The sequence below is a fragment of the Archocentrus centrarchus genome, chromosome 5 (assembly GCF_007364275.1).
Source record: "Archocentrus centrarchus isolate MPI-CPG fArcCen1 chromosome 5, fArcCen1, whole genome shotgun sequence".
NCBI classification, from domain to species: domain Eukaryota; kingdom Metazoa; phylum Chordata; class Actinopteri; order Cichliformes; family Cichlidae; genus Archocentrus; species Archocentrus centrarchus.
This window is the reverse complement of record NC_044350.1, coordinates 28,815,152-28,840,382: the sequence shown is the minus strand read 5'-3', so window position 1 is coordinate 28,840,382 and position 25,231 is coordinate 28,815,152. Positions and strand designations below refer to the sequence as shown.

The 25,231-nt window shown below is 39.3% G+C and overlaps 1 protein-coding gene across 1 annotated transcript; it reads right to left on the bottom strand.

Annotated features, from left to right (window-relative positions):
• Nucleotides 1-17,633: 17,633 nt before the first annotated feature.
• On the bottom strand, nt 17,634-24,026 carry snrpc (small nuclear ribonucleoprotein polypeptide C). Its single transcript, XM_030728630.1, has 6 exons — nt 23,915-24,026; nt 22,124-22,166; nt 21,907-22,015; nt 21,127-21,186; nt 18,630-18,734; nt 17,634-18,131 (listed from the first exon to the last, which is right to left on the bottom strand). The coding sequence occupies exons 1-6, from the start codon at nt 23,920-23,922 to the stop codon at nt 18,007-18,009; spliced, it is 450 nt and encodes a 149-aa protein (XP_030584490.1). The 5' UTR covers nt 23,923-24,026; the 3' UTR covers nt 17,634-18,006.
• Between the last annotated feature and the right edge of the window lie 1,205 nt (nt 24,027-25,231).

Sequence of the window (25,231 nt, the reverse complement as noted above, 5' to 3'; positions counted from 1 at the left end):
GAGATTGTAAGTGACTCTACGTGTAATGCCATAGTCATTATTGTCATCTGGGTTCTTAACAAGATGGCTTTGACAAATGGCTTGAACAACATCGCGATCAACAAGCTCTGTGGCGTCAGTGTCAACTAAGTGACACTCAATGAAGCGATTTACACGCTCCTGCTCTTTCTTTGACTGGACATCATTTATGAGTTCACCATGAGGGCGTCTAGACAGACCATCTGCGTCTAGATTTTGCTTGCCTGCTCGGTACTGAAGTTTGAAAGAATAGTTAGACAAAGATGCTAGCCACCTATAACTTGTGGCGTCTAACTTGGCAGAGGTGAGTATGTACGTTAAGGGATTACTGTCGGTGACAACAGTAAACTGGCTACCATATAAGTAGTCATGAAACTTTTCAGTAACAGACCACTTGAGTGCCAGAAACTCTAATTTATGAGCAGGATATCGGGACTCACTTCTTGACAATCCACGACTGGCGAAAGCTATGGCCCTCAGTTGACCTTCTTGTTCTTGGTACAACGCTGCCTAAACCAGTTGTACTGGCATCCGTGTGAAGAATATAGGGCAGCTTGGGGTCTGCAAACCCAAGGATAGGGGCTGATGTGAGTTTGTCAATGACTGTTTCAAAAGCTTCCTGACAATCTGGTGTCCATCGGTCCTCAAAAGGCAGTTTGGGATCGAAATAGGTGATTGGTTACTGATTTGGTCTTGGCACCTTTGCGGGATGGTGGATACCCACGAGTGAGTTCATTGAGTGGACGTACTATCTTTGAGTAACCTTTAATGAAACGCCTGTAGTAACCTGAGAATCCTAGGAAGGACCTCAGTTCTCTGAGATTTTTGGGTCTTGGCCAGGTCTTTAAGGCTTTGACTTTTTCAGGATCGGTCTCTACACCACTTTCGGAGATCACATGACCAAGGTATCGGACGGATGTTTGGAAGAATTTACACTTCTCCGGAGACAACTTTAGTCCATACTCCTTAAGACGGTAGAGTACTTGCATGAGTCGGTGTTCGTGCTCTTCCAAGGAACTGGAAAAGATTATTAGATCATCTAGGAAGACTAAAACTTCCTTTAAATTCATGTCGCCTACGCACCGCTCCATCAGCCTCTGGAAGGTGCTTGGTGCGTTTGTTATGCCTTGCGGCATTCGATTAAACTCCCAAAAACCAAGTGGAGTCACGAATGCTGTTTTAGCTTTATCTGCTTCGTCAACCTCAATCTGGTAATAACCAGATTTAAGATCGAGCACCGTAAACCACTTGGAACCAGTGAGTGCTGAGAATGCTTCTTCCAGATGAGGAAGTGCATAGGCATCTTTTACTGTTTGTAGATTAAGTTTGCGGTAATCTACACAGACGAACATCATTGTTCCGTTTACGCACCACAACTATTGGTGACGAATAAGGGGACTGAGACTCTCTTATGACACCAGCAGCAAGCAACTCTTGAAGGTGTTGGCGAACAGCCTCAACATCTTGAGGGTGTATAGGTCGTGCACGCTGCTTGAATGAAGTCTCATCATGAAGCTTTATCTGGTGTTTCACTTTATCGGTACACCCGAAATCAAGATCATGGTGAGAAAACACCTCGGGGATCTCATTAAGCCTTTTGGTTATTCGCTCTTTCCAATCTGGGGGAACAGGGGAATCACCAAAATGAAAACTCAGCGGGGACTCTTTATCTCTGCTTGGCTCACTTGCATTGACGACATTGTGCTGTGTGAGAATGCACTGAAAAGCTCCCAACTCTGCAATAACGCGAGTAGGAGGAATAGCAACATCTTGGTCTGACTCATTAGTGATAACCACAGGAACTTTGTATGGAGCTCGAGAGGGAAGAGTTATCAAACAACTCTTAACACAAAGGCCTCCAGGCAAGGAGGACTGGTCGGGATGTTCAACTAGGGCACATCTGTTGGTAAAGGCACAATGGACATTGGCGGACCCTTCTAAAACTACAGTGTGACCAGCTGGGATGACAGCTGCAGTCTTGCCTGATAGGGTAACTAGCCCTATAGTACCATTGTTAGCATGTTCGTGCCTTAGTTCAAGGGTCTTAAGAAGTGCTTTGAAGCCATAAGGGCCTGGTGAGTGATCAGGTGTTTTAGTGCCTAAATACATCTCATACAGAATATCAAGTGTGTTGGTCCCAACTAACACTGGTATCTGGCTTTCAGGGTGAACATCTGGAATGACAAGAGCCAAGGTTTGTATCTCAGCCTCCATTTCAAGAAACTCTTCTGGGAAGGTAATAGAAATCTCTATATAACCTAAGTAGGGAACAGGCTGTCCAGCGGCACCTTCTACTTCTAATAGGTTATAGAGGGGTTTGAGACTTTGGTCTGGGAAGTTCTGCTTGTAAAATGACTCTGAAATGGTAGTCACTTGTGACCCTGAATCAAGAAGACAGTTTACATTAACACCAGCTATCTTCACTGAAGCTGTGCATTTGGATCCAACTAACCCCTTTGGCAAATAATTTTGCCGTTTAGCAACAGATTGCTTAAGGTTAGCATGTAGTCTGCGTTTAGCTTTATTGGGACTGGATTGTCTTGCTACAGCCTCCATTCGCCCCATAACAGAGACTGACTGCAGTTTAACTGTTCAGTAGCAACTGTGGGGTTTTCAGTTTCCCACTTCTTCTGTCTCTCTCTAAGTAGCTTCCGTTTTCTGTGACTAGTTCTGGATTTGGTTTGTTTTCGCAGTGAGGCTTAATGTGACCATCTTCGCCCACTGGAAACAATACCACGGTCTAGGTTTGAGCTTGAGCTTTAACCGTTTGTTCAGTAGGTTCTTTGGCGATTTTATCTAGTTTCTGTTTCTCTTTCAGTTTCGCAGCAGACATACTTTTTGAGTTTTGGCTTTCTGTCTCGATGGCTTTGCAGTTAGTTTTACCAGCTGACTTTGAATTTCTGCAACTTGTTTAGAGAGCTCTTGAGCAACTGTGCTTAGGGTAGCAATGTTGTCATTCTCATCGTCCAAGTAACCTTTAGCAGACTGCGCATATGATGTCACTTTTGCTTTGGATGGCCCAAATGTTGTCTCATGCGCTTGGTTTTAGCAGCATACTGATCTTCTTCTGTACGCAACAACAACAGAAGCTCAGGAAAGCTTGGGGGATTGTTCTCTTTTGTTTTAGCTGGAGTTCAGTAGAAGGGAATTGTCCCAACAACCTCTACAAAATTGCGTGAGAAGATGCCGGTCAACGTCATTGCCTGAGGCTCCTCCTCGCTTTACAGCAAGATTCAAAGCTACTTGAAGACGCTGCAAATATGCTGATGGTCTCTCCCCTGGATTTTGGAAGGGTGTCGAGAAACTTGGCATACAGTTCTCCCCCATCTTGTACAGTACCATAGGCTGAATCTAGCAACTGAAGATATTCAGCAGGTAAGCTGTTAGGACTCAAATGTTTAACACATCAGCTGCTGGGGGCAAGAGGCTCTCAAGAATCCGGCGAGTTTGTTTGCAGTTCTGTTATGGCAGGATCCGTCATGATTAATTCCACACTGGAACGCCAGGAATCAAAATCAGGTTCGGAAGCAAGACGGGGTTCTTTACCAGAAAAAGGCCGTAGTCTGTGAGAAGACTGCTGGCACTGCGAAGTCATCTCTCTTTACAATATGCTCAAACCACGACACGCTGCACTTCAGGTGGGTTGAGCTCATGTGCAAGGAGGGCTGGCACACTCCGAGTAAAACTACTGGGAGCAGAATGTGATGGACTGTCAGGATTTTGTTGTGCACCTTAATGTTAGTGGCCATTGCAGGGAGCTGTGGCTCGACCCGTGGAGACTCAGGTAGGTTATCAGGTACATCTGCTTGGTCGGGTACATTATTCACAAGATCTTTGATCGACTCGTTAATTTGGGACATCACATCCTTCAGACGTCTGCATATTCCCTCCCACTCATCTTAGCTAGGTTGTGAATATCAGTGAGATACGACTTTGTAGTGCTATCACCAACACTCTGTGTGTACACGATCGGCCAGAGACCGGATCTGGTAGGTAACACTACTATCAGACACATGAGTACATGGCAATGGGTCTAGAGCTTTAACAGCGGCTCCTGTATTGTATTCCACAATAAAACTCGGGAAAAGCTTTGAGGTGCGGTCATCTACAGTTATGACTCTAGCAACCGATCCATATTGTTTTAAGAAGTCAACCACCTCATCATCTCGCTCATCTCCAGCTATTCCACTCACAATCACTGCATTTGGGATCTTAATTGATTGTTTTTGAATAATCTCCATTTTGAGCAATTACTACTGCAGATTAAGTAGCCAATACCTCCTGGCTGGCTCGCCACGTTTGCTCTTATGTAACCCTTTACTTAAACTAGGTCTAAGTATGTAAGAGTAACAGACCAGCATCTAGGTTCGGATGAGGTATTGTAAGCTAGGAGTGATACGCAAGGAAATAGCTGGAGCCAGGAAATGAGTTAGACAATTAGTATATTTTAAACATGGAACAAAAGCATAAACAAGAATTCAACTTCACAAACTGGTATTCAAAAGTCCACATCAGGTTGGTTCATGTTCCCATTAGTACCCATAGTTTGTTTAGTCAGAGTCTGTCTTTGTTTAGTCGTCTGGTACCATTCAGTTTTTTTTCTTTTCAGTCAAATAGTGTTCCAGATCTTGTGGTGAGTAGTTACCACAAGATGCAATCAGTGCTGAAGAAACGAATGTGGTTCTCCGTTCAGGAATCCAGTTCCGGGCTCAGGCTCGCCATCTCCAATCAAGGAGAAATCCATTCAGTCCAACCAGATGGTCTCTAAATCAGCATTAGAAACCTAGCCTGTATAACAATAATAGTATTATTGCATACGACTAGTAATCAGTATCATCTAGAATCTTCTATCTTAGCTATAGCTCATTAATCAATCAGTTTTCAATAATACCATTAGTCATAGCATTAATTTACATGCATGTTTTCTTTCCAACTCAATAACTGCTATACATGAAATAGTTTTTACCCATGTAAATAAGCATCATGAATTTCTATCTTATCTGTTTATCAATCATGAAATTATGATTCATTTTAATCAATTATCAATTACTTTACCAATTGAAATAAAATTCACCATTTGTGTTACCTGGCAGGTAATAAAATAAAATGGTAAAACTCTCAAATCAGTTCTCAAACAGTAAACAATGTAAGGTTTCTCTTACATAGCATCCAACACGTGCTTGCCTAGTATCAGCACCCATTAGCACAGTGTTGAGCAACATTTCACACATTTATAATGACCATACACAATACAAAAACAATCGTGCGCTGCATCACAATGTCACAAACTCAAATAAAACTCCAAATGACTTTAAAATATGTTCAAACAATATTTTAGACAAGTTTTTGCAGCTAATTAGCATGCGCGATTAGCATGCTACTAGTAGCGTATCGTTAGCATTTTGCGCTCACCTGCGTATCGCATCAAACACCTACTATCAACTTTCATGAAAACGACTCACCAAGATGGTGTATAAGTAGAACACAACAGAGGAATCGTCGTGCAGCCTCTCTGCTTCGTGCTCAGAGACTGGAAAGTTTCTACGATGCTCGGTCAGCAACGTGTGGGCGAAAACCTCGCTCACGCAGCACGATCATTAGCAACGACCGTCAAACAGGATGTAAACTCAAAGAGAGATGGATCAAACACTTCCTCTTTTCAAATAAAATGTTTTTCAAAATAAATGTATACATAAAACAAATAAAAGAAGAGAAATAGAGCACTTTCTCTACCCGGGTTACATAACCCCAGTAAATGCTGGCTTGGACTGTGGGAGGAAACCACACAGACACGGGAAAACATGCAAACTCACACAGAGAGACCCGGGCCAAGGTGGAATTGAACCTAGACCTAGATGTCAATCGAGCTTGTGAGGCAGTAGTGTTAACCACCATGCCGCCTTGCTGCACAACATCTATTACACAATTTAAAATTGTACAATTTAATGCACTCCTCGGGGATCCATCTCCTTCAATACCAAGCGCACATCCTCTTTTTCTTACACGTAGTCCTGTTCCTCTGCATTTAGCGTACATCCATCGGTATCCGTGAAGCTGGTCCAGAGTACTGCAGCTCGTTGCTAATGAAATCAACCAAGGCTGCGAGGTCAAGTACGCTTTGCGATGAGTGTGTCCCCTTGCGCTGAGAACTCTCTTCAGATGTCTCTCACTAATATGAAAGCCGTGTCTACTGCCAAGCACCGACGTAATGTCTTATAGTTTAAACCAAGATTGAAATAAAATCTATGTAATTCCCCCCATGGATTGCGTCCTCCATTATTGTGTTTGTTTCTAAGGTCGCAAGACTCACCCGGAAGTGCTGGCCTTAAATTGAAAAGTATTGCGAGATCCCGGTTACTTTTGCGAGATCTCGCAAAAGTGCCTCTTTTTTTTTTTTTTTTTTTCCCCATGTCCCTTGCGGGGTTCCGTAATAATTATATGAAAACCAACAAGTAAAATAAAAATTTATAATAAATAAATAGAAACAAATAAACATTTGATATAAATTTAGGAGACGTACACTTTGACATATAAAAAAACTCAAATTTCAATAAAATTTGTACAGACAGTCAAACAAATTCTGGATAATTTACCACAATGGGGTTTTTTTTTTTTCCCCATTTAGCCTAGATCTTTTAAATTTTACAAGCTGCAGTCTACCTGAAAAAGCATTCTTTAAAATTCTGAATAAACATTTAGATTCTGAGTTCATGTCCACTGTGTAAAAAAATCCAAATAAAAACTCATCCCACTTAAAAGGTAGATTTTTTAAAACTTGGATCTTTAATTAAAATAATTCTGCTCTAAAAATGTCACTGACAATGAACTGTTTTCTTTCGGTTGTATTTATTCAGGAAAAATGTACAATCAATGCTCTTCTGGAGTTTGATTACAGAAATAAAATAGACAGAGCTCATTAGCATGGTACCACTGCTAGGTCATAGAATATATTAAAATCTGAAGTCATTCTTCAATCATAATATTTATAAGTGAGGTAACTTATATTATGACCTTTGACTATTCTCAATATTACCAACTACATTGTTTTTTTTTATGTTAGCACTGACCACAGACAAACAATACAAAACTAGTGTTAGCTCGCTAGCTTCGTAGCTAACAGTGCAAAGAAACAGCTCAGTGCAATCTAAAAAAAAAGAAATCAAAAGCTAAGAATTTTCCTGCCATTAGTACTTCTGTCTCTTGTCAACTCATTTTTGAAATCCTCAAGCTTTAGATGTCTTGTAAACAGCCCCAGCTTACCATGAAACATTTTCTCTAGCATCTCCTCTGCTCCTTTGCTTGACATTGGGCACCAACATTACAAAAAAGAAGCAGCCTGATTGGCTCTCTTGTGAACATTTCAAGTGCCTATTGGGTTGACAGATAGAACCTTATAGTACTAAGTTAAAGCTTGAGTTTACAGTTAGAACCTTATTATTTTGTGAATAAACGCCCAAAAATATATATACCCGTATTTTTCGGACTATACGTCGCTCCGGAGTATAGGTCGCACCAGCCAAAAAATGCATAATAAAGAAGAAAAAAACATATATAGGTCGCACTGGACTATATAATTCGAGACCCAGAGCAGAAATTCCATCTTGAACGGCAATTTAAAATAATAATGGATTAAAGAACAGGACGAACACGGTTACACCTACGTTATGCTAACGTAGCACATTCAGCTACATGACGCACAACGAACACGTGTTCGGTATGTTAACGTAACATTAAGTTATTCAGATAACCATAGCATAAAGAACATACTAACAAGTTAACCAAACCATCAATCCATTGAATTCTTCATCCTCGGTGTCACTTCTAACAACTCCGTACACTCCGTAGACGAAGCGCCGCTTCCTCTTCTTGTGTCGCGTTAGTCAGACTCGTCGTCAGCTGCAGTTCCAATTATTCCAGCCTTTCTGAATCCCAACAGGATGGTTTGTCACTGAAGCCCATGTTTTCTTGATCCATCCAATGACTTCCAGGAAAGTTGGGTGGCGCATTCTCCCAGTTGCCGTTAAGCTGTGCTCTCCATCCATCATCCACTGCGCCCACAGGTTACGCAAGACTGCCTTAAAGCTGCAGTTCACGGAGATGTCAAGTGGCTGGAGTATTTTGGTTCATGTGTTATAAATGTCATATATACGTCGCTCCGGAGTATAGGTCGCACCCCCAGCCAAACTATGAAAAAAAGTGCGACTTATACTCCGGAAAATACGGTATTTGAAAAAAATCTCTTACATATTGTTCATAAGTGGTCAGCAAATAAGTATAATAACAATAACTCAGTTTGTCAAAAATGTCAGAACCTTATAATTCTAAAGGGACGATTTATCTGTGTATTGTAACATTTCTCTGTGCACTGGTAACATTTATCTGTGCATTGGTAACATTTATCTGTGCACTGGTAACATTTGTGCATTGGTAAGTATGCACTGGTAACAATTATCTGTGAATTGGTAACATTTATCTGTGCACTGGTAACAATTATCTGTGCATTGGTAACATTTATCTGTGCACTGGTAACAATTATCTGTGCACTGGTAACAATTATCTGTGCATTGGTAACATTTATCTGTGATCAAGCCAGTTTGCCCATGTCCTACAATTATAAAACATATACATATGTAAATTATACATGCAATCATATAAGTGTACACAACACTATTTTTTCCAAGAAACATTTGAAAAATAAGAAAGTAAAAGATCAAATAGCATTTTTTTAATGCTTTCTCAGAGTATTTATGGATCTGTCAGGTTTCCGATATGTGTCCCCCCAATTGGAAACTCATTCCTACGCCCTGTGTATAATGAGTGGTTATTGATTATTGATGCCTTCCTATCAGCTTGAAGCCTTCTGCCCATTCTCCTCTGATCTCTGGCATCAATAAGGCATTTTCAACCAGAGAACTGCCGCTCACTGGATATTTCCTTTTTTGGCCCATTTTCTGTAAAGATGGTTATGCAGGAAAATCCCAGTAGATGAGCAGTTTCTGAAATACTCAGACCGGCCATCTGTCACTAACAAGCATGCCATGTTCATCCCTGTGAAGCTCTACACAGCTCTGTGGCAACTTTGAGCTCATTGTTTTGGTTTTCTAGCCTGTAACGCTTCCCATACTTTTCCTTTACCTTTTAAAGTCTGCTTAAGGTTAAAAAAGCTCTACAGACTCACCCAACACTACTTGCCCAGCTCCACATGGTAAGGTTTGCACCTAACTGGTGACATTTGTTAAGTATTTAGTGGCTATAGTGCCATTAAAATAAAAAATAAAAAAAAACACAGATTAGAAATTAGACTTATTTCACCAGCTGAATGTAAAGTGACTTGAATAACATCTCTTCCCCATTCTGGTGCTCAGTTTGAAATTCAAGCTAGTTGTTTTGGCCTTGTCTGCATGCCTAAAGTTACTGCCATTCGATTGGCTGATTAGATATTTGTGTTAATGAGCTGTTGAACTATAAATAATATGGCAGCAGGTGAATATAATGTTTCCTTTGGGCCTTATTGTGCTAACTTAAAATGCCTGACAGTTCTAACCATATCAGTAGTTTAGAGTAAACTCTTTGCCTGTCCTTTTGACTTTATGAAACTCAGCTGTAAAGTGCAAAATACTTATATGCAAATGCTAACAGATGAATATTTAACACACAGTTATTTATAAAACATGGCAATGCACAACGCGGTGGAGCAGGTGAAGGAGAATCACTGTCAGTGTCCACAGAGGGTACAGCTGGCCGGTGGCACCCACGGGGCAGGCTTAAGACACTTTATACTGAAATAGGGCAGCTAACAATGTTATATGTGCTCAAATTGTTCACCCAGTGGCAGCGAATCACTAGCTCTTCAGTTAAATATAGACATTTATCCGATGGCGCGTTGGTATTTGCTCAAGGACACTTTAGCAGGCTGTTCATGATTGAATCTTCTTATAGTAATAGTAAATACTCTTCATCTCCCATCCCAGTATGCCCCACTGTGGAGACAATAAATCAATCCTGGAGGGAGAAGAAATAATAATTCCAACTTTCTCCGTGTCACTGGCAAGGCCCACTCATCAAATTAGCTTTAATTGAATCAGATTCAGTGTCATTCATATACTAACCAACTAGGCGTTGCATTTCATCATCTCAGAGTAAGAGTATTGTTCACTGTGATCAAGAAGGAAATCTTGGAAGTGGTATAAGTTGTAAAAAACAAAAAAACACGGGTTAAAATGTGACTGCGTGTGTCATGCTGCAACATCTAGACCCGTGTTGCTACAGCAGTAAGTGTGAGATGATTTGCAAGTCTTGCTTTGTTTTCCCAGATACTGTTGTGTAGTACATCTGTATCATCAGCTGGCAGGCCCACAGGAGCCCCTGCTGGCCAACACAACCACTGTTTGAAACAAGCAGATTCAAGAGGCTCTCCCTAAGGCCAAGGAAAATGGATATTGATCTGGAGCCATGACTAAATGGATTAAATTACAGAGTAGTGTTGGTAGCAGGACAGCAGAGAGAACGAGACAAGAGGGAGGAGGTAGAAGAGTTGGAGGAAGAGACAAAAGGGAGGAGGAAAGGGAGAGACAGGGGCTATTGAAAAAGTCTACCCAAATCTTTACCTTGCAGACGGCTTTCTTTCTCCCTGATTCTTTAAATCAATAGTCCACCCAGCAGCCCTGTGCAATCATCCCCTGCATGCCGTACTCTGAAGCATCACCCTGGTCTTCATGCAGTTATGAGCCAAATGGTTTAGAGGAATTGCTGGTCAGGGGATTATTATTTTCTATTCAGCCAAGGCTGCTAGATGGAAAGAATGCCAAGTGCATGCTGGGAGCAAAAGAAGATGCACCATCATGAATACAGAAGCCAAACGATCCTGCAAAGAGCGTAAATCTGGGTGGAGCTGGCTGGCCATCAGCCACAGTCTAACCTGTTTGGTGTGAACGAATAATCAACTCTGCTTAAGCCCCTCTGCGCCGAGGCATTGCCGATGGGTCCGGGGGTTTGCAGAGAATAGCTGTCTGAGTGTCTCTCTGAGAGCTGCGTTGATATTCGTGACATTAATGCGTTCACTTGCGACAGGAATATTGAAAAGGTGAACGCGAGCTGAGCTGCACTGTTAAAAAAGATGAAAAAGGTGAGAAGAGTTAGTACACATCAAAAGAATATTAAGTTAAACCATTTAACCTAGCACCCTTATATTAATAATCTTGCTGTAATGAACCCACAGAGAAATATAACCCAAACCCGTGAAGCTCTGCACAGCTCTGTAGCACCTTTCAGCTCCTTGTTTTGGTTTTCTAGCCTGTCATTTCCCCATACTTTTCCTTTTCAAGTCTGTTTAAGCTTAAAAAAGCTCTACAAACTCACCCAACACTACCTGCCCAGCTCCAAGGTTTGCACTTACCTGGTGACATTTGCTGAGTATTTAGTGATTACAGTGCCATAAATTTCTCTCATCAGTTAAAAGAAAAAGAGAGATTAGAAATTGGGCTTATTTCACACTGCTGCACATCAGCTGAATGTTTAATTAGGCTGCAGGGTACAATCATATAAGCTCATGAGATCTGTTTTGTGTTACCTGTCTGTAATGCAGATTTGAGTTTTACCATTTGATATCAATAAACTGGTTCCAAGTAGAACAAAGTAAAATGTTCACTTTTAGACATATTTCTTAATTATCAGTGATGTTTGTTATGCATGGATTAAAGGTGTAAAATCTAATGCCTCAGGAGTTTCTTTTGCACATAATGTCTGCTTTGAAAACAAGGCTGCAGGAGAAACCTACTTGATACTTAATATACACTATAACCAAGCTTCTATTAACTGGACATCATTTCATCATATGACTGAACTCAAGATTATCTATTATTCAGTGATAATGAGATAATTTAATTAGATCTACTTTTAAGCAGATTAAGACAATAACGATAAAAGATGAGTCGCTTTACCATCACTGAAAGGGTTTGGGCTCTGAATTCATAAAGATGGAGTCAATGCCCAGAGCTGGTTTTCCCAAATTTTCCAAGTGGACTAGCATAAGTTTGTTTGTTTTTTTTTTCCTTCTTTTAGAAGCAAGTCTCACCAATCAGCAGCTATGTTGAAATGCCTCTCAGGACTTACTGGGACATAAAAATTGTATGTATAGAATCACCACTCAAATATGATAAAAACCACTTGAAAAGAAATTAAACTTCTACTACCATCTTTGCTGTTTCTTTCTTGAGAACTGAAACTGAAGTCATTATTTAGAGTAAAATATACACTCACCAGTCTCTATATCAGGTACACTTGTACACCGCTTGTTGGTGCAGATATTTAATCAGTCAGTCACATGGCAACAACGCATCAACCAATGCATCTTTGAATGGTTGTTGGTGCCAGATGGGCTGGTCAGAAATTGCTGATCTACTGGGATATTCCCACATAAGGATCTCTAGGGTTTGCAGAGAATGGTCAAAAAAGAGAAAATATCCAGTGAGCAGCACTTCTCTGCGTGAGAACACCTTGATGCTGTCAGAGCTCAGAGGAGAATGGCCAGACTGCTTCAAGCTAATAGGAAAGCAACAGTAACTCAAGTATACAGAGGAGCATCTCTGAATGCGCAATATGTTGAACCTTGAGGCAGATGGGCTACAGTAGCAGACGACCACACTGGGTACCATTCCTGTCAGCCGTCATAATTTGAGATAAACAACATTAAATCATGGATTCGTCCTTCCTTGTATCAGTGTTTCAGGTTGGTTTTGGTGGTTTCATGGTGTGGGGGACATTTTCTTAGCACACTTTCTGCGCCTTAGGACCAATGGCACATTGTTTAAATGCCACAGACTATCTGACCATGTCCATCCCTTTATGACCACACTGTACTCAAGTGGTCTCCACAGTCACCAGATCTTAATCCAGTAGCTTTGAGATGTGGTGGAACAGGAGATTTACATCATGGATGTTCATCTGACAAATCAGCAGCAACTGTGTAATGCTAGAACATTAATATGGACCAAAATCAGAGAAGAATATATTTGCAGTACCTTGCTGAATCTATGTCATGAAAAATTAAAGCAGTTCTGAAGGACCCAATACTAGCAAGGTGTAACTAATGAAGTGGCCTGTGAGTAGATATATTTTGTAGTGTAAAAAACAGCCCCGGTGCTGGAAACATCAAGGGAATACTTTCTCCCAAAGCCCCTTTTGCCTGCAATTGTTGAAAATATCTGCACATAAATGGTTTTTATCAGGGCCTAATTTCACTCAACCCAACCCTGTAATAGATGTTCATGAGCTGTTTTGCTCCTGTAGGTTTCATTATAATACATATTTCTTATGATTTCCTTAACTCCTGAGCTCTAATCATAAACACTTTTCGCCACTCCACTTCCTCCCCTTCAGGGCAACTCTCCACTTCATGGCTGGATTGAATATTCATAAAGAGTCTTCAGATTTCAGATGACACAGGGGCATCCGCCTATGCTTGACATATGCATAAAATGTGCATTAGCATGGTTTTATTTCTGTCTCACTGATGTGGAGAGTGGATGTTTATAGGACCCTTAATGGAATCTATCCCTTAGAGTGGCCTAAAGATTGCATGTAATCTACCAGAGTCTCTTTGAAGATTACAATTTACACCATGCATGACTGACAGCTCCCAAAAGTTATCTGATGTGGTGCACAGCACTGTAACAGTTTGGATTGTCTTTGCAGTGCCTTCCCTCTCCTCTGCAAGTCTATAAATTGGCAAACACAGCGTGAAGCATATGGCTATTGCCCTCAACAAATTTGTTTCTTTTTTGTATGTGGCCTAGAAATTTCCTAAAGCATAAAGCCACAAAAATGTCCTCTGGGAGCGTGAGATACAAAGAAATTTGACGGTCCATGGAAGCACAAAAATCAGTCACTGCACATCATTCCAGTGTCTTGGCTCTAATTAGAAAGCATTACGACTCTCTAGCTCCATCTGTTGAGACAATTTCATAATTATAGGAAGACGCTTGTGTTAATGGATAGGGAAGTTAGAGCCCAGCTAGAGGACAGCAGTGAATTCTTGCAAGGCATGGAGGATACAAATGTCAGCTGGGGATAATGATTCACTAGCTGCTGCAGATTCTTATATAAGAGCTGTAATTCTTCAAACATGCTTGACTGAGTAAACTAATGATGGTCGGGTCAACTTTCTCATTTGTCTTGTGAAACAATATTAGAAATATCCATCTGTTGTGTTTATCTGCTTGTAATGTTCAGAGAGGCTAACACGCCAACAAACACATGAATACCTGCAGGATGAGAGAAAATGCCCCTCACATTTAGGAGAAACCAAGTACAGAGTGGAGTGTGCCTTAAAACACTAAACTCATTTCAGAGTTCCACCTCTTACCAATTCTGGTTTAAAATCTGCATTAAGTAACAAACCAGGACAAATTCAGAGCAGCGGCGCAGGTAGAGTTCAGTGTTTCAGGGTCGCATTAATTGCATTCTCATTTTTCCCTTTTCGGAGCAGAAGCAAACAGTTTTTTTCTTTTGAGTGATGCCAAATGTGTCAAATCCGTTTTTGAACACGCACACATGATCCACATAAATCTGTCAACAGCTCAAAACAACATTCAGCTGCCAACCGTACGCTTTAATTTCAAAGATGCAGCAGTTTAATTTTAAAAGGATCTATAAACCAGTAGCTAGGCAGATACACTGGCTCTCTATCCTCTATTTGATATGCCAAACCCATTAGCAAAGAGTTGCCTTAAACATAAAAATCTCTCAACTCTTTCTCCAAATTTATAAAACAGCAGCGCCATAACCTAAATCGCTCTTCTTTTTAGGTGCTAAATGGTCGACGCTGCTCGCCATCAAGTGAACATCTTTGTGCAAGTACTGTACAATTCCCACTGAGTAAAATTTGAAACACTTTCTCCACAAAATATGTTGTGCCTGAAATAGTCAGGTTGACAAGTTTAAGTCAATGTCAACTTTTTGTGATTTTGCCTTTGTTCACCATCACAGTGGATTTTAAAATCAAAAACAATATGCGAGTGAAGTGCAGATTTTCAGCTTTAATCGAAGTGATTTGATAAAAAAAAAAAAAACAGTCACCCATTTTCAGAGGTTCAACAGTAATTGGCCAATTGACCGACAAGCAGTTTTATAGCCAGGTGAGGCCTGTTCCCTTTTTACCCAAACTAATATGACCAGTGCCTCACGGTGCAAATGGATACTGACTTAAAGTATACTGCAAAAGCAACCCAACACTTTCTCAAGCCAGAGAAATGGGATAATCTTCTATGTCCAGGTCAGTCACCTGATCTCAACCCAGCAGAGCATGCTTTTCAGATACTGAAGGCAGAGAGATCCACAGACAGCCAGCAAGTGAAGGTCACTGGCAGAGAGGAAACATTTGGTGATATCCATGGGCTCTAGACTTCAGGCACTCACTGACTGCAAATTATTTTCATCCCAGTCTTAAAAACCAGCCCTGTATTTAAAATTGTTAGTTTGTCCAATCAATTTTGAGCCTTTGAAAATGGAGGAGTATGAATAAAATGTGCTATAATTCCTAGAGTTCATGCAAAACAGTTACAGCTTGACTGACTGAAAGTCAACCGTGGTGGTGTACAGAGGCAAAATTACAAGAAATGTGTCACTGACATGGACCTAACTGAAAATCTGCAGTACTGATTTCATCCAGTCTTATTGAACAACCAATTTTCAGTTAATTTAGATTTCTCATCTCACAGAGCTGCTTGATGACCATCTTGGCTACAATATGATGCAGTGCCAGATAAACAATTCAGAAATTTTTACTTCTCATGCCTTAGCATTTTAACCCTTTAACGTTCCGCGGCCCGATCAAGGGCCGTCGCGCAGAATTCTTACAATATACAGTCAAATTTCTCCGTCCCTATGTTGTCAAACACACATACGAAACATTAAAAGAAAGCCACGGTTCTCCTCTTTCTAACCATGTATGCCATTGCCATGTACAAAAATCACAGCATATACAGCGCAGGGTATTGTAAGCTGATAGCCGAAACTAGTAATTTGACTTTCCTACCTTCGACCGCTCGTCTGGACTCCAAATCTTCATAATTCTCCACAAATTTGGCATCATTCTGTCCGTAACAGTCCAGTGAATATAATCCAATACATCCATGAGGTCAAAAACACGAGTCGTATCCACAAGGGCACCAAAAACAGAGCCTAAACTTTTCTTGAAAAAACGTAAACACTGTTTGTTGCCTCCTGTTAGCTGTGTAACTGCCGATAGAGCCTCCATTTTGCTCCAAATCGGAAGTTCCGGGTCTTAGGCTTTGATTGACACCTAACTTGACCAACTGGGACACTGTGACGGCTGTCTGTAGCAAGGAATAGCCAATGAGTGTCACAGACTAGCACAAGCTCCTGCCCACATTCTGATGACAACAGATCCAACCTATCAGCTCACAGAATAAAAATAACGCTACAGACGCTTAGCCAATGAAATTCTGAACACGTGGATGTATAGTTTGAGGGGTCTATGTTCTTTCTGTAAAACAGAGCATCCTTCGAATGACAGATTTGTGGTTTCAGGATTTCTGTGCGCTCATGTATAAAGATGTTTTATGTGTGCTATTGCTGTTTTGATGGGGTTTTTTTGTTCAAAACATTGCCAAAACACAAAGAAAAGATTATAAAAGGCTATAGTGCCATGAAAAAACTCCAGTCAAGTGTGTACCATGCCTTTGTAAACCGTGATGACTGACACAGAGAAAAGAACATGTAAAATAATAATGTGCCATGAGTATGTAAATAGTTTTATTTAATATTTTTATTTTAAATATAGTATGTATATAGTATATATAGTAATATTTGTGTGTTTATTAAAATGTTTGTTGACTATAGCACTGGTTTGGACTACTGTTTATAATGCACACGTTTAGTGTACTCTTTATTGCTTTTATGATAAAATATGAATTTCTAAAACAGGGAGAGTGGCTTTGGCTCTATATTCTAATTCCTCTAAGTGTAAGCTTTCATTAGAGCCCTCATTGATGTCTGTAGGATGAAGCATTCAGAAGTTATTGCATATTTCAGGGTTGTCCAAGTGTCTCCAAAAATGTCACTCTGAAAAACGCACAACCCATACCTTATGGAATATGCTGTAAAATGCTCAATTTTACAGCTATTGCTTTCAAATTTGAAATGGGAATAGCCAAGACCTTATTCTTTGCAATCATGATGTGTTTTAGTCCATAAGTACCAAATTCAACTGTCTAATCTCTTGTTTTTTTTGTTTTTTAATCTAGGCGAGAAAAAAAATCTTCAAATTTGTCTGTTCAAAAGAGAATAACTTTCTGATAGTTACACTTAGAGGAAATCTTACTTTTGTATTAAAAAATATAGAATGTTACCTTTCCAAAATGCCCAAGCTTTTTCACATAGTCCCAAGGGTTTAGGAACAGCTTTAACTTAAAAATTTGAGTAAATTCTTAGGCGTTTTTGACACAAAACCCCCGGAATGTTAAAGGGTTAAGACCTTATTTTTAGACTGATGAATGAAATGCTTTAAGACTTTAAGGGTCTACCAGATCCCTGAGTTAGTTTAGTCTATAAAAAAAAAACAAAAAACTTTTAGATATTAATTACAAAGAAACAGGTTTGAGATCAACATTTTATTCCTCCAACCAATGCAATAAAGTACAAAAACATTAAAAACCTAAAAAAAAAAAGCAACACCATAGTCACTATTATCAAATCAAACCTGCTGCTCCAATGTGTGGCTCGAATGGTCTTCTTGTAACGATCTTCCAATCATTACATTACAAAATGAGAGGATTTTTATGGACATTGTAATAAATACCAGGAAATAAAGTATTTATACCAAAATGACATAATTATAACCAGGGGTTTATGTTCAAGGTTGAAGAGAAGTTGAACAGGCATTAAAAAAAAAAAAACCATAGGATAAGCCAAGTGTCCTCACTACACAGCAGCTCTTCATGGCAACAAACAACGACAGTCCATTTGGCCTTATCTGTCTGGTCTCATCATGCCTGGCCTCACTGGCGGCATCATCATCGGTCGAGGGTGACGCATCATGTTTGGCGGTCCTGGCATCATCTGCATTGGTCCTCCCATTGGTGGCCTCATGCCTCCTAGATGTGATAATGATTGCATACGCAGCTTTAGGTATTATTCATGACACCAGTTTACTCAAAGGGTCACATCACTGCATATAAAGCTTGAGAACCTTTTACAAATAATCTCATTACCTTATATCTTATCAGATATTAACTTGGCCACTATGGCACAGAAATTTCTTATCTGACTTAAGCCTACAGTAATGAGGGTCGCAACAAACATTTTTTTCCACTCCATAATCAATTTATAATGTAATCTACAAATGTACTATGTCCAAAAAGCATCTCTGTATCTTACTGAATAAATATCAACTAGAAATCAAATTAGGGGCAGGGCACACCTTCACGTAACACCAATTTGTATCACAAGATGGTGTAACGAGTTCAACATAGCCTTTACTTAACTGGGTAAGGCATTAAGAGCACATCCTTATTTACAATGGTGGGCATGCTTTAAAAAAAAAAAAAAAGTCTCTGGAGAAACATGAGGGTAGGGTTCAAAGTGTTTCTTACCAGGCCCACCAGGCATCATCCCATGTGGTGGAGGCCCCATCATGGGCATCATTGGAGGACCTCCCATTGGGGGTGTTGGCAGCATGCCTGGACGAGGAGGTCCAGCTGTACAATGCATATAAATCATGTCAAATTCACAAAGTGAATTACAGACTATATAAAGAGCTTCATCTGCAGTGACTTCTGACTGAAGAGAGAAAACATACGTCTCTAATTATGGACAAAGCTTATGTTCACTATATCCCCGTGAGACAGTTTTACGGTTGCAGTTTTAACATCATTATCTTTGAGGGTTTTTTTGATCAATAAATCTGAAAATATGTGACTAGATCCCATCATAGCTCCATTTGTTCCTCTTCATTTTCACACATGAGCTCAATGTTGGGAAAATTTACCAAGTTTCCCTGTAGCACCACAGCAGAAAGTGGTTTGTTAAGATGCGTTCTCACTACTGGAAATAATAAAATAATTGAGGCGAGGTGCTTTCCTGGTGGGGTGGGACAGACTACTCAACTTGTCTAAAAGAAAGAAAGCACTCAGTATACAGCCAAAATTGAGCACCAGCTAACGAATGAAGCTAAACACTGTACAGATACTGCATGTGTATTTAATCACCATTTAAAAATGAATAATTGTATTATTCAATAACTTTGTTTTTTTTTTTTTAATGTCGCTGATGTGTAGTACTTTGCACTATACATAATACTGTTAACATATCCTGCCTAGGCTAATGTTAGTGCTAACCCCAGTAGCCTTCTTTCCATGCACGTGCCTGTGCATACTCCAACAGACCCTATATGCAACTGTTAATCTGAAGTACTGGAGAACCACGTTACTTTGTGCAGCCATCATTTGCTTTACTTTCCACCTTACTTGTTTTCAACTTCCTGTAATAAAGGGCTGTTGCTATCAATCAGGGCTGCAGTCCTGGATAATGGTGGGTGGCATCTTAGCATCTTACAACCAGCAATTAAATGATCTTTAACATTAATTAAAAAAACAAAAACAACAATAAATAGTTTAAGTGATCAGAGTCACCACACATGCATTGCCACACCCATTCTGAGTGGGTGTGGTTCAACTTGCACTATATTGCCAAGTATTCATTCCTCTGCCTTCACGTGTATACGAACTTGAGTAATATCCCATTCTTAAACCATAGGGTTTAACACTGTTGGCCCACCCTCTGCAGCTATAAACAGCTTCAACTCTTCTGGGAAGGCTTTCCACAAGGTTTAGGAATGTGTTTATGGGAATTTTTGATCATTCTTCCAGAAGTGCATTTGTGAGGTCAAACACTGATGTTGGATGAGAAAGCCTGGCTCGCAGCCTCCGCTCTAATTCATCCCAAAGGACTGGGTTGAGGTCAGGACTCTTGCACACCAAACTTGGTCATCCATGTCTTTATGGGCCTTGCTTTGTGATGTTGGAACAGGAAGCGGCCATCCCCAAACTGTTCTCACAAAGTTGGAAGCATGAAATTGTCAAAAATGTCTTGGTATGCATTAAGAGTTGCTTTCATTGGAACTAAGGGGTGGAGCTTTTTTGAAAAGCGACTACGAGGGGGGGGACAAATTCGCTAAGTTGGCAACACTGTCGCTTCCTACATGATTTACAGGTGAAGTGGTGAGGAAGAGAGGCGGGGCAGTGTGAACTGCTGGATCTACAAGTATGATTGTAACGCGACAGACTATATCGATATAAACGATATTGTCTCATCTTATATCGCGTATGAAAAATATATCGATATTTCTTAAAAACTCGCCCAGCCCTAGCTCAATTTACTGTCACAATGTTGTGAAACAGCTTGCAGTTGCCCTTCCTCACACATAACACACAACAAGAGACAATCTGTTTTAGATCCATTCTCACTAGTGGCAATAAAACAATATAAACAAGAGGTGCTTCTTGGGTGGCGCTTGCAGGAGGTACAACATGATGCTCACTTACTTGCTCTGAATTCATTGTACTTTACAGGCTCCGGTTACACACACACTCAATCTGATATTACAAATGGGATCTTGTGCTTTTGTCAAATCTGACAGTCAGACGCATCTCTAACTTACATGTTAGAGGCATGTGGTAACTAAGTGCTAAATGCAAGATCTCTTTTTTAATTTAAAAATGCTGTTAATTTGCATCTAGTAGAGACTATTGATACAACTTTAGTGTTTGTTTTAGCAGAGTCACCACAAAAGCCATAAATCCAGCTTGTAACAAATAAATATACTGTATATGGATATTTTTGGTGTAGGGTTCTTTTATATCATGTGATGCTTTATTCATGTGAATTAACCATTGCTAGTTTTCCTGCAGTAATGACAACTAAAGCTCCACATTCCTGTCATTCTAGTGAAATGCACTTCAGCTGACCTTCAAATGATCACAAAAATATGCTAAAATTATTTGTCATATGAACATAAATTTATAAAAAGCAAGTGTCCATATTATGGTTGGTTAATTAAATTAGTACAAAGCAGAAAGATAATGGACTCACCTGGGGGAGGGCCACCTGGGAACGGTGTGGGAGGAATCTTTCCCTGTTGAAATGCAGCCGCTGTTGGCAGAAAAGACGAAAAATTAAAACACACACACACAAAAAAAGAACAGATATTTAATGTAGAATATGAATCTTGCACAGATCCCACTTTTCTAATTTTAGTGTTACTAAAACACATGGGATCTTTTTAATGGGAGAGGATGTAACATAAATATGACTTCCAAAAAACAACCATGTCTCATTTTTAAAGGCACAAAGGAGAATTTAGTCTGTAAAACAACAGATTCCTTCACAGTGGACAAAGACACTCATGAGCTTTGCATTTTATATATGGATTAGTGGTTTGTAATCTCAGAGGGGGCCTGAGTAAGCTGGTGTATAGAGTCCACCGTTTAAGCAAAGAGCTTGGATATTCCACGAGTGCAGAAGCATGCCTGTGTAGGATATGTAACAGGCTTTTACTGTCTGCATCTAAACCAGCTTACTAAATATGGAAAAGAAAAAGCATGTGGCACCCACATTAAGCGTGTGGATGCTTGAATGCACAACCAAATAACATCATGTTGCTTCCACTAGAGGGCACTTTCACATTTAAATTGAGCTTGTTGGGACACGTGAGCTGTATCCAAAAGGCCTCAGAGTCCGAATAGTTTCTCCACTGATCACAGCATGTTTTGAGATCAGCAAAATATGTCAGAAATTTCTTAATCTCACCCTCAAACCAAACCCTGTAAGAATTTTACTCTTGACACAAGACACAGACAGTAATGTTCTTACTTGTTTTATCAATCAGGCTCTGAGCTTGCTCCTCCATCCATTTCTGGTAGTAATCTTTCACATTTTCTTTGTGTTTTCGGCCACTGCAGTGGGTCTTCCTCACTGATGGCTTAAATAGAAACAGAATCAAACAACAGATATTTAACCAGAGTAGAAAAGACACACACAAGCAGTTTGATGCTTTTCAACAATTTGATTTGATACAAACAAAACTTACCGAATCATGTGTAAGGTAGGTATCACAGTAGTCACAGTAAAACCTGAGGATTAAACAGACTCAGGTTAACTTTAAATATAACCGATATAAAAATGTGGTTAAAACATCTAGACCTTCTAAACCATTTTCTTGCTCTTGCCAAGTAAAATGATCAGTGCCGATCATTCAGAACTGCTTGAGCAATCACGGCTATGTGATATAATTCTCCTCAATTCCAGCTTTGTGGGGCCAATTCATTCCTTATTATTTATTAAATCTGTTTTATATATGGGAATATCAGTCCGTACATCAATAACATATAGGCTGATACTCCTATACATTCACTGGCCACTTTAAGTCTGCTCAACTGCATATTAATGCAAACAGATATAAGTTTGACACACCACACCCTACCCAAGTATTGTTGCTGACCATGTCCATCCCTTTAAAACTACAGTACCCACCTTCAGAAGGCTGCTTCCAGCAGGATAAAAATACCATGTCACAAATTTCAAAACTGGATTTTTGAACATGTCACTGAGTTCACTGAACTCAAATGTTCCCCAAAAATCACCACATCTCAATCCTATAGAGCACCTTTGGGATGTGGTGGAATGAGAGACTTGCATTATGCATTTGCAGATGACAAATCTGCAGCAACTGTGTGATGCAATCATGTCAAAATGGACCAAAATCTCTGGGAATGTTTCCAGCACCTTGTTGAATCTGTGCCATGAAGAATTAAAGCAGTTCTGAAGGTCTAACCATTTACTAATTAAGTGGCCAGTGAGTGTATCTGCAATATGCCAGGAACTATCTGGCATGCTCTAGACAAACTATTCCTTCTAAAACACTTCTTAGAAATGTATTTTAGAAGTGAATGCAGTTTTTTTTTTTAAAGTAACATATACCACGTGCTGGTGTTAGAAAATGTCCAGCAAGACTTCGTAAGGCCCTATATAAAAGTTTCCTTTCTGTAGGAAATATTTACCTTCCACACATCTGTGTGCTTTTGCTGTCATGCAGGACATTTTATGTTATCTTTATTATTTTTCAAAAATAACAAATCAGGGGCCAGATGGCTCACTGTTTCAAGCTATCAATTAAGTTGACAAGTACAATCTAAAGATGCCAATTTTTGTATTTTACTTTCCTGAACATAAAGTGAGCACAAAATTTTAATAGGCTCACTTTTTTTTTCTACTTATTTGTTAGGATGATCTTTGCAGCTGTAGCGACTTAGCAGCATTATGGTCCCCTCTACGGCGTTCACCTTGGAAGTGAAATAATGTTCAACGCCAACAAGATTTCCAATCGAATATCAGAACAACACACATGGAAATATTTCATGGAAATATTTTCCCAAAAAAGCCGTTATACACTGTAATTCTGTGTTCAACGTGACAAAGAGATCCTTAAATAGACGAACGATGAAAAGTTTAACCTAAAAAAAACGTGAGAAACCTCCAGAACAAACCAGCGAACCGTCCTTCAGTTTACATTTTTTGATAACTCTAGTTATGTTATTCTAACTGGAAGTCAATAATAGATTGAACTATTCGGTTTCACGGTGGCGTGAGTTCACTGTCTGCAGATATTTGCCGGTTAACGTTTATATAGGGGTTCGCTCCAGCAAGTAGTCACAGCCCAAACACAGCTCACAGCGTTAGCCTGAACACAACCCAATTATTCGTTTCCTGAATTTATCTTACCGCCATTTGTCACTTAATGTGAGTATAAACAATTATTGAGAATGTTAATCGAAATAAATGGAAAAACCTGTCAGTAAAAACAAATTATATGTAAACTTACTTCGGCATGTTTCAAAGCGACCTCCCTCAGAAAGCGCGACGCCGGTGTTCCCAATAAGCGTTCCGCCAAGATACGTAACCTACACAGCTTTAGTTCCGCCTAAAGTTGTGTTGTGGAAAATATGGTCCTTTTTCTTTTGTAAGCATTTTATTTTTATAACAGGCAATACTTAAGTAAGAAATGAGCACGTACGAAAAGATTTATATTGGCTTTAACTTGTTGACCCAGTTTCTCAAACCATATATTAGGTTTATTTTGCTTGTCAACTGTGAATGACAATAATTAAATTTTGTTTGTGTTAAAATTAATAAAGTTCTTGCTTTCATTACTGGTTTATTTAACAGTCCAAAATTTCAAGTAAAGCAGTAAAAGTAGCAATTTGATACTTATCAGTTACAAGTAAATGCCTTCATTCATATTCATATGATAGACAAAATGTACTAAAAGGAAAGCATGAAAGTACACTTTTGCCAGTAAAATGGCACGTTTGTTTGTTGCATCGTTTTAATGTTACAGCCGGCTTAGATTGTTAAAGAAAAAAAAAATCCAGCACAGTGTAAAATGTAATTTAAGCATTTACGGAAATAATGTACAGAATGTGTGTAAAACATAATATAGCGCTCATTCATTGCTCTTCAAAGTTAGATGTGTGAAAAATGTTATCGATGAAAAATACAATATATATTTCTAAAATTTAGTGGTCCTTAATATCATTGTATAATTTGTACTACCACTGCAAGTAAGTATATTCTTAATCACAACCAAAATCACCAACTATGAAACAAACAAATAAAAATTTTAAATATATTAACAAATATTAAAACAAATAAGTTTTGCTGTCATCCAAATAAAGAAGAAGGTAGAACAGCTAGACAACACCTTTCTTACCTTGTGTGCATAGCTATATACAGTAACTACAATTTACACACTTCATCATCATCTACATCTACATTATCATCCACATCATACATATATCTACATACATACATATCCACAGTGACAAGCATCCCAAACAAAAAATAACAATTCAGTGTTCTTTGGAAATAAAGACGAATATTTCTCCCAACCAAGAATATTTAGCATCAGGAAATGCTGTCAAAAGCAGTTTACAAAAAAAAGTTAATTCATTTAACCCACCCAAAGTAATATAATGATAATGAACAAGAGAACTTTTCTAAACTTTGTATTCATTTACCATTTTTAAAAGCTAAAATAAGAATTTTGGATAATGACATTAGTACATAAAAATCTAAGAATGGCAATAAATTAAAAAATAGGCACAAGAGGTATATTGTTAAACTGTGAGAAAACATAAAA